This window comes from Anopheles maculipalpis, chromosome 2RL (assembly GCF_943734695.1).
Source record: "Anopheles maculipalpis chromosome 2RL, idAnoMacuDA_375_x, whole genome shotgun sequence".
Lineage (NCBI taxonomy): Eukaryota > Metazoa > Arthropoda > Insecta > Diptera > Culicidae > Anopheles > Anopheles maculipalpis.
Genome location: NC_064871.1, coordinates 31,636,825 through 31,647,181, shown reverse-complemented (window position 1 = coordinate 31,647,181; position 10,357 = coordinate 31,636,825). Strand labels below are relative to the sequence as shown.

Genomic DNA, 10,357 nt, shown 5'->3' with positions numbered 1-10,357 from the left:
TTTGTGGACTTTATCACTAAGACTCTAAAAGTCACCCACGACGGAGGTCTCATCTAACTGCCAAAGGCAAATTTCCAGTAAAAGGTAGTAATATTTTTGTACAATGCTTCTTGAACTTATAACTCGACCAAAACTCAATCCATAGAGTTGTCTGTAGTAGTTTTATTTTGATTGCCATCATCCAGTTTGTCTATTTTTCATACAACGGTTTACATCAAATGGTCGTTTGAATATTTGAATTGAATCCCACATCCGGCCAGAGGGCCAAAATGCACCGCGAACCACCATCAATTGCTTCCCTTTTGTATATCAATCAACGTTAAGACTCTTTTAAGAAACGACATTGGCCTACACGCACACACCGTACTGCAACCCAGAATTGTTTCACTGATTGTGTGGATCACTCCATTCAAATGGATACTTCTGTTCTCTTTGTAACAGGAAATAGTTAAACGAATTTGATTTATTATCCCTCCACACCGAGACCGACTTATCCAATGAAATACTCCCCAAACATCAGACAAACTCAGTCAGCAGCATAATTGTGTGCGCTACTTCTTCATGCTTTCCGTTTCGGCAACCGGAAGGTAAACAGTTGATGATTGGCATCCTTATCCTCTTTATCGCTATCATCGTCCTCATCGTCGTCTTCGTAGATGATGTGCTTCAAGTTTACGGTACGGGTTCGTGTTGGAGCATTTTCTTGCAACGGTTCTTTATTCTGATCTAACGCGACGGCTGGTTTAACGGGTTGGTGCATTTGTACTGCATCAGGTGACGCATCAAGAAGCGATGGGGATTTTGATGGTGATGCTGACGATGGCATCTCTTCCACCATTGACGCTTCAAGACGATCGAGTTCGGCAAAGTCGAGCATATCCTCATCGTCATCGTTGAGCAAATCGTTTATGGCACCGGTGTTGTTCGGTTTGGTTGGACTTGTCGGCTCACAGTCAACTTGTTCGCCCGCATGTTGCTCCGGACCGGCTATAAACAACTCTTCATCGTCATCGGAGAACATGCCATCCAATAAACTATTGTTTGAATCTTCTACCGCATGGTCTTTGGGAATTGTTTCTTCCTCCGTTACTGGGTCCTTCTTCGCTTTAAGCCGCCGTTGCTTCTCCCAGACAAGCACAACCTTCACCTGGTTGAACGTAATCTCCGGTGGGCACCGTTCCTTTATCGAAGATAACGTAATCGATTCCTCCAAATTAGCGGGCAGCCGACAGGCAATCGCTGCATATACATCTGGTGCAACACCCAGCCGGATAAGATCTCGTTCTTCAAACGGGAGTCCCGCCCGAACAGCATCACACAAATGGTCCAAGATGGTGGATTCTTTAAGGTTCCGAATGGTAGCGATTTCGGCGATTGATTTGTTCTCATCTCTCCACAACGTATAGCTGGTCGATTTCGTTGCCGTAAGTTGGTCGTACTCGACCGACTGGTTTGATGAAGAAGCACTGGGTAGCAGACTGAGCTGTTTTTGGATGCAAATCAAAAACTCTCGTCCAAACTTTTGCAACTTTGCGTCAGAAAATCCATCCAGCTGGGCAGCTTTCATCTCCTGCATATTTAATGGTTTCCGGGTGGCAAGCTGATGTAGGGAGGCGTTCGAAGCGATCATGTACGGCATACACTCAAACGTGGCTGCCAGTTCGGCACGCTTCTTAATCAACGATGCCACAAGCTCTTGGGTGGGGTTCTGCTGCTTGCTGGTGCGTAATATCGGAAGCTGTGTAGCTTCGTACAGTGAGGCAGGTTTAATAACTTTGAGCGATTTGAACATGGTCGAGGTTGGTTTGATCAGCAGCTGGCGGTCTTTCACCTCACCGCTATTAAGCCATCGCTGTCCGGCGGGTGTAACTTGGAAGTAGACGGCCTGTGCAAACTTATTGTACTGGTTTGCCACCTTCGTTTTGCTCAGATAGCCTTCCCGTTCGAGCAGGGCACCCAGCTCCTTCCACCAATCCTCATCCCGCTGCTTACCCTTCCCGAAAAGTGGATGGTTGTAGAATCGTTCGTTTAGCTTCTTATTTTTGGATCCTCGCAGTAACATGGTCGGCATGGCAAGATTTACCCCACCGTAGAACGCTCCAATCGCCCGAAGGAACATATCCGCATCGAGCGCAAAATTGTACCGTCCTTCTGCGTCCAATCCTTCGTACCGTTCGCAATCCTTTGCCACACCGCCGCGCGTACAGTTATCACAGCATCGCTTTGCTACCGTGTGCTTTACCTCTTCCTTGATCACCTCCGTCAGCACACCCTCGAAATATGCCAGTATAAACCGTCGCCGACAGTCCCGAAGCTCCACGTACTCGGCCATCTTCCGTGCCAGCTGCTCTTGGTTTTCCTTCAGTGCGTTTGATCGTTCCGCGCGTAGAAATTCGTGCGTCTTAAAATCACCCTTGCTCCAGAACATAATGCACCGGGCCGGTTGTCCATCGCGACCGGCACGACCTGCTTCCTGGTAGTAGCTTTCCAAATCCTTCGCCGCACCGTAATGTATAACCAACCGAACGTCCGGCTTATCGATTCCCATGCCGAACGCGATCGTTGCCACAATGATGCGTACGTGATCGTTCACAAACTTTTCCAACACCTGCTTCCGCTGGCCCATCGATATGCCACCGTGGTACGCTTCGCACTCAATCCGTTTCGCTTGCAGTACCTCGACGATATCGTCCGTTTGCTTGCGCGTCAAACAGTAAATGATAGTGCTTCCCTCGCGGTTCGCTGCCAGCAGCGGCCGTATGTCATGCAATGGGCCTAAGTTTCCTTTAGGCCTCACGATAAACTCCAGATTCGGTCGATCGAAACCGGTGCACAGAATCTGGGGCCGTACCAACTTCAAACACTGCACGATATCGTCACGAACTTTCGGTGTTGCTGTAGCGGTAACGGCCAGTATCGGTACATGGGGGCAGAGCTCACGGATCGTGCCCAGGTTACGGTAGGCGGGACGAAAATCGTGCCCCCATTTGCTTACACAGTGTGCCTCATCGATGGCAATCAGGACGAGCTGTTTGGCGACTGATTTTAGCAGTGAATGGCCAGAATCGGATGTAACATACTCGGGCGTTAGATAGACGACACGATACTGGCCCGCTTTTATGTCCGGTACAGGATTTTCGCGCTGAGCTGTCCCGAGCAGACAGGCGGGAATGTTGCACAGGTTGAGGGACAGTACCTGATCTTGCATCAAGCTGATCAGTGGTGACACGACGAATGTGAGCCGGTTTAGAAAGACGGACGGGTACTGGTAGGTTAGTGATTTACCGTACCCGGTGGCCATTATGGCACAGTTGTCTCGGTGCTGAACGATGATGGAACGGATAATGCGCCACTGCATTGGACGGAATGCGGTGTGACCAAAGCTGACCGATAGTGCCTGGAGGTGTTCCGGGTCCGGTTCGTTTACGGTGTCCTGCTTGTCCGGTTCGGGTTGATTTGGTTTTTTTACGAACATGGTTTTTGCTTTCTTTTCGTCCGGCAAGAAACAACGGAATATACGGCCCGCCGCAAATGCTTTTAGTGTTTTATTTCGATTTTTTTTTCTGTATGGTAGAATGCCGCGCAATAGAACTGTCAACATTGAACGAAAAGCTTGGCAGTGTTGCCAGAACGAAAGCAAAAATAATTTTTAAAAAATCGTTGAATGGTGATCCTTTTGTTTGAAAATGTTCTTACCAGACAAATTGTTCTGAATTTAAATTTTACATAAAATCAAGAGCAATATTGAGCATTCTAAAAATACGTATAACTTTCTCGATGATTTAAATATCCAGAGCGACGTGGTCACATATTTTAACAGCCAACAACCGAAGGCTAAAAAAAAAACAATATACACACTAATAACAATGGTTATTGTAAAATTGTAAAAATCTTTACCAGAAATGTCTTTTATTACATCGCTTGTAGTTTATCTGTATTTATAAAATTTCTGTGTTAAAATTCCACCCCGTTTAGTATAATTAGTATCATTATCACACACGATTTGCTTTGCATCCGTTTCAATGCTTGCGAGCGAGATCGTTACGCAAAATGTGGAGTTTTATCTCATATACGAAGAAAGTGCTTTCGAATGGTGCAATGCATTCTTTGTGCATTTGACCTTTCCCTTGCCGATTGTGGGTTTTGTAACAGTCTGCCAATTCTCTCTCTTTCTCGCACACACCCACTTTATCTCTATTCTTTGCTATCAAACCTCCACGGACAGCAAGCATCTAATTAACAGCAACACCTTTCGCTATCACGAAATGTTCTCAGTAGACCGTGGTGGTTGTTGAAAAACGGGGCGGAATCGTGCGTTCGTTGCCATCAGTTGCAGCAACGGTAAGCTGCTTATCAGGATCTGCGGCCATGTAATCTTCCACCGTAACGTAGTGTGGACCACCGTAAAAGTCAAGTACAGCGATTTGTGTAATGTTCAGCTTGCAGAGGAAAAAGTTGTGTCCATCGGCTGAAACGCAAAAGAAAGATGATGACAAGTGTTTAAGCAAGGATTAGTGTGACGCAGAAAAAGATAACGGCAAGATCCGTCCGTTGGAAACTAGATGGAATCCAATGAGACACTTCAACCTCAAAATCAAACTTACTTTTAATCCATTTTTGTGCTGCCGGATGACGGCTGAACATGGCCTTCGTACCGAAATCGTACTCAGCTGTACCGTTCTCGAGTTTGTCCGCACGGCCCGAAATCATGATACGGGCACAGGTTGGTTCCATTGGATCGATACCGTTGTTCGTACAATATTTGTCCTGGTCGAGCGTCAACATGACCGTGAGCCGGTTGTCTTTGTGCAGATCCTGCGCCGTGTAGTCCAGCATGGTCAGAAAGAAGTACAGCACACCGGTAGACTTTTCGCCACGTGCACTGTCCGCAACCGAAATTATGTTTACCATTGGGAAACCCTTGATGGCGTCCACTGTCGAAAGGGAACCCATCGAAACCCATTCTGAGGAGGACAAAAGTAGAAAAGAAATTATATTTAAAAATGGGAAACAAGAAAAGTAAATCACGATCAACTATACCGGCTTTATGCACCAGATATCGTGCCATTTTGGCGTACTCCGTGTGCGACGGTGGTACATCTGGGTCCTCATTGTTGAATATTTCTACCAACGCTCCTCCGGACAGGTTATTCCAGCATGCGAGCGAGGTTAGCAGCACCGCCGTGACCATTATGTACAGGACGATCCATCGTTTTGTGCCTACCGGGGCTACCACCGGACGAGCAATGTCGTCACCAAATTGCTTGTACGAAACCGTCGGAATCGTCATGATGGAGTTGTCTTCACTTCTATACGATTATGAACTGGAAAAAAAGAAAGTAGAACGATCACAGCAAAAACGCCCCTTATAATACAAACACGCACTCGGTGATTCACACGGATCGCGGAAGGAAATGATCGTGCAGTTCTTTGTTCCCGTACGTCACCTTCTGACGCACATATCGGAGACTGTGATAAAGAAATGTATGGCCAAACGCGCATTTACGCCTCAATTCTAGCTGCACAGCACTTCTGTCGGCTATCTCGTGATCGCGAAGGTCAGAACTTGTTTTGCTTAACTTGCGAGGATCGAAGCGGGGTGGGATGTGGAGGGAGTTGCTAAAATCTGCACAACACGATGCACCGTTGCAATACAACTTACCTTGCACTTGCACTTGTGTCGATTCCGGAGAATGCTGTGGAAAGACCCAGCTGATCCGAGTGTTTGCGATTAAATATCAGCCGCAGCGATTAGTTCCAGTTGCTTTGGGAAGGAATTTGTTATTATGTTGTTGTTTGTGTGGTGATACACAAAAGCTTTGTAAAAGAGCAGGTTGGAGCTGTCATTTCGGGTTTGACATGTGTGTATGGTAACGGTACGGAATGGCAGTTGGTAACGCTTGTAGCTTTTTTTTGTGGAAAAAGTTCCAATGCATTGTGAAAAATTAAAAAAACCTTTTTTGTATCATTTTGTCGCGATATAATTTCAATGAAATGTTATACTACTTAGGCGCATCTATGAACAATCTTGTTTGCTCATTCAAATTTATTTACGATGGAAAACTGATGGTAGCCGAACCGACGCAAAATGCTAGTGCATTGCAGTCGAAGAATAATTAATTAATTTTCTTTCAAAGTAATGGATAGAGAATCGATGTTATTGGAATCTTGCTATCTGCTACCTACCAGGGGTGGATCATAATATAAGCGGATGCTTGGGGTTCCGAGCTTTCAAGGGTCCCCGTACAGATCGACAGAGGCTGATCTTCGTTTAAGCAATTTGAGACCCTTAGCGAAGTGGAAGTGGGGCATCCCCAGTAGTTGAGCCATGTGAGCGGGAGTGGGTTTGATCGCGGATGGTACTACCACGGGGTCCCGCTACGAAGAGGACGGGTCCCTTATTCAACTCGAGGCTCCTCGCAGCTGTTTACTTAACTTACCGTTAAACTCTCCATTGCAAATGACTGAAACGCCACGAAATCCATAAGTGGGGGCCTCATATATGGGGCATCATGAGCACAACCGGTCATCGTATTTTCAGCCTTGAATAGCGTCCCAAACTCCTTGCGCTCAGCCTCATACCTTCGGATCTCCTGTACAGCTGCTGGCCTGGATAAGATCGTACCTTAGTGTTTGATCGTATCGCGTGAAAATGGGAGCTCACATCTAGCGTGCCATCCATGCCTATTCTGGTTTTCCTCAAACTACATTGACCTACTACTCTTTGTGCTGTATATTATTGATGTGACAATTGTAATTCCACTGGACAGACATTTGCTCTATGCTGATGATTGGACCTCTCGATCTGCAACTACACTGACCAGCTGCATCTTCAGGCCATTTTGCTTACATTCCAGTCCTGGTGTTCCAGGTGTGGTTTGAAGCTCTACCTCAAGTAGTATGCTGTTAGTACATTCGCTAGGAAATGCTCTCCTCGCGGCTTCGATTATTCGCCGAACGACTCTGTTCTTGAACGAAAAAGTTGCCGGAAAGATTTAGGAGTGCTTCTTGACAGTAAGTTAAGTTTGCAGGACCACCTACAGCACATTGTCACTTAGGGTCACCTAGGGTAATCAGCTGATAGACCTACTGGATTCGCTGTCTGTGTAGACACTGTACTGCTCCTTACCAGGGCAGCCCGGTGGTAGATGCGACAGCGTCCCCGGGGTTCAAAGCCTATCCGGAACGTTCCCTCGTAGTGAGAACATATCATCCCACTACGTGACAGGAGTGACCTAGCAGGTTGTTAAGCCCGGAGATTGTTCGTGTCCAAAATTCTTGCCCACCTGAGCATTAAGCCACATATTGACAACAACGAACATGCAACTGTGTTATATATAAAATAGTTTCGAGTTAATAAACAAACTTTAAGAAACTAATTTACCAGAGCAGAACTGATCAGTGTTTTGTCTAGATTGTTAAGAAAAAAACAAAAAAACAAAACAAATGACCAATAAAAACGACACAGAGTTCGAGCTACGGGCGTAATGAAGTCAAGGAATGTTTTAGTTATGGCAGGCCAAGACCGCTCGGGGTTGTAGATGAAGAAATTAAAGTATTTGTTACAACTAGGCTATTAAAAAGAAAAAAGGTTAAAGAATTCCTGCCGCACAAAAGCATTAGAGCCTGGTTTTCCTTTTGTTTTCTTACCATTCTGCAATATATCGCAACATAAATAAAGTGTCTAATGATTGTTCCGTAGAATCGTTTTCAAATTGTCATAAATATAGTCTACGAGATAGGATGCGCTCCAAACCTGCACTGGCAAACGACCGATCTATACCAGTTCCGTTGGGTGGTAATGAAAAAACCGGAAATGTACAGCAACAGCTAACACACAACGAACGATTGTTTCAATTTAGCGAGCATCCATTCGATACCATTTCCATCGATTCTGTGTTTGATCAGTGACGTTCGCTTACCAGCGGATAACCGGTAACGAATCCGGATATCCGTTTGATTTTCCTTAACCTTCTTCCATTCGGCACACGGCTAACGGGCGGGAGGGAGTTGTGCGGTGACAAAGAATGTGAACCGTTGCCGAGTGCATTGTGTGCTTTGTGTGTATTGTGTGTGTGTGTGTGTGTGTGTGTGTGTGTGTGTGTGTGTGTGTGTGTGTGTGTGTGTGGTAAGAATGTCCTTTTAACCAACGTCCATTGGCCTGTTTACTTTGCCTCCAGCAACCAACATCGCTGCACCAGTAACGGTGGATTGCACAGAAATGAAATCTTTCTGTTTCGTTTCTGTGAAGTCCACCGAAATGTTGGGTACTTCGGACCGTGCTGAAGCTTATATGGTTCGGTGGGTACGTTGGTTGGCCGGATTGGACCACCAGCCCCGTTCGGTGAAACGGAAGCAATGCTGATGGCGTTCACAAAACGCCTCCGAATGCAGCTGACTCAGATGAAGGTGGGTAGGATTTCAATTTTCAATTTGTTTGAGTGCGTTGGCAGTGCCATGCGCCGCCGGTGGTGGATTTTATAGTTTCACGGGCTCGAAAGTTTTCCCATAATTGGGATATAAAAGTTTAGTTTTCCAATCGATTGAAATCGAAACTGGCAAATGGTCAATAACGATGTGCAGCGGGGTTTTTATGTTCTGTTGCGGATTGGTTTAGAGGAGTTAGAAGACGTACAAGGAATGCTCGAAGATAGTTTCTTACTTTTTCTTTTCTCACTTTTTTTTCTTACTTTCTTACTTGCTTACTTACTTACGATAGTGGAAGAAATAAGAGGGTACAGGAGCAGGTGAAGCCATGTAGCAATCTATGAACAACTAGGCGCGTAAACCTCCTATTATCTCTCTATTATCTGCACAGTGTTCGCTGCAATAGGAATCCAGACAATGCTAGCATAGCCTAAGACCAAACGAACTCAGTAAGTGTACAAAGCCTTGAAAGAAAGAGGGTCTCAGATCTCAGAAGACATTCTGGTAATGAGCAATCGAATTGATATACTCACGACAAAGTTCAGATGACTATGCGTCGTCTAATCAAACTCTAAATCCTTCACGTAGGTCCTTTTATGTTATTTTATTACCATACAAGTTTGACAGTGGTTTTGGTCCACGCTGCACTAATCCTCGATATCGATACCGCTCAAGGACTAAACCATCAACTTGCCTTAGGATTTATCTTGTAGAAGATGGTCTCCGAAATTACCACCTCCACGTCTCGGAAGATTGGATTGGATCTCTCTAGCACCTGGATTGAAGAGACACAAGACAGGCAAGCCCATCGCCCTAGTGCCCATAGTGGTAGCAAAGGGCTCCGATAATATACAATTCACATTCAATTGACATTTGATGCAAGTCAATGGCATTCATACACGCTTTATGAGTCGTCGTGGCGTCGTATAGTGTTATTCTAGTTTTGGTGTCATTTGCAGCTTTAGAATCACTAACGAGATTATAGGATAAAATTCTGAAATGAAATTCTGGAGGCACTGAGTTTATGGTGTTTGGTTTGCCATGAAAACGCATGTTTTAAGCTCACAACAATGATGTGTCCAGCTGAGAGCAAATTTGGCATGCACTAGCAGACGTTAGAAGCATCTTAACTTTTCAGGAACCTGACTGAAAAAATGTTTCAGTCGATTTATTGTCGAAGTCGATAAATCATTTCAGCGAACTATTTCTATAAAGAAAATTAATCAAATCAACGTGAGTGCTTTAGGTTTATTAGGAGAAAGCGGAAATTAATGAAGATCTTTCTAGATTTCTCGCTGATGCAACATTCAAAGTGCTTTTTTTATTCAAGAGTGACAACCCGACCGTATTGCTTAACATACACAGTGCTATTAGTGTTGAAAGTAACTATCTTCAAATATCTCGGATATGCAAGCCATTTCCTAGTAAATTCAATTTAGATTACGTGTAACGAAGGTTAATCCTCAGTCAATGTAGAGTAATTCAAATAACGAACTACTGATAGATAACTGATGATTTTACGTTCTGGGAATTGCTAATACGCGTAATATTAAATCTAGGCTTCCGTCTGCTGTGAAAACAATCAATGTGTAGATTGTTTAAATGTATTTGAAAGCAACATTGCATCGTACACAGAACGGTTTAATTAGTTTTAACGCTCTATAGTCTGTAGAAGCAGTGAAACGTTTGCAATAAAAAACGTATTTTTTATTTTATGAGGTTTTAAAACTCATATAGGACAATATTGATCACGCATCGTATCGCTCACTTTTGCCCAGAAACATCAGAAGAAAAATGACCACGACCAAAACCGGGAAACGCATTCACCAAAAGAGGATTAAGAAATAGCCTCCCGGAGTGGAACGGTTGGAAGGAAAATAATAAAAATTGGCCAACAGAAGAAGCATCATCCAGTGCAACCAGCCCGACA

At 44.7% G+C, this 10,357-nt stretch overlaps 2 protein-coding genes across 2 annotated transcripts; both read right to left on the bottom strand.

The window, feature by feature from the left end:
* Positions 1-559: 559 nt before the first annotated feature.
* LOC126556947 (bifunctional 3'-5' exonuclease/ATP-dependent helicase WRN-like) lies at positions 560-3,476 on the bottom strand. The gene has a single exon (XM_050212525.1). The coding sequence runs from the start codon at positions 3,473-3,475 to the stop codon at positions 560-562; it is 2,916 nt and encodes a 971-aa protein (XP_050068482.1). The 5' UTR covers position 3,476.
* A 765-nt stretch (positions 3,477-4,241) lies between these two features.
* LOC126558790 (protein CREG1) lies at positions 4,242-5,292 on the bottom strand. The gene is made up of 3 exons (XM_050214858.1): positions 5,041-5,292; positions 4,605-4,964; positions 4,242-4,468 (listed from the first exon to the last, which is right to left on the bottom strand). Exons 1-3 carry the CDS (start codon positions 5,288-5,290, stop codon positions 4,272-4,274), a joined length of 807 nt encoding a protein of 268 aa, XP_050070815.1. The 5' UTR covers positions 5,291-5,292; the 3' UTR covers positions 4,242-4,271.
* Between the last annotated feature and the right edge of the window lie 5,065 nt (positions 5,293-10,357).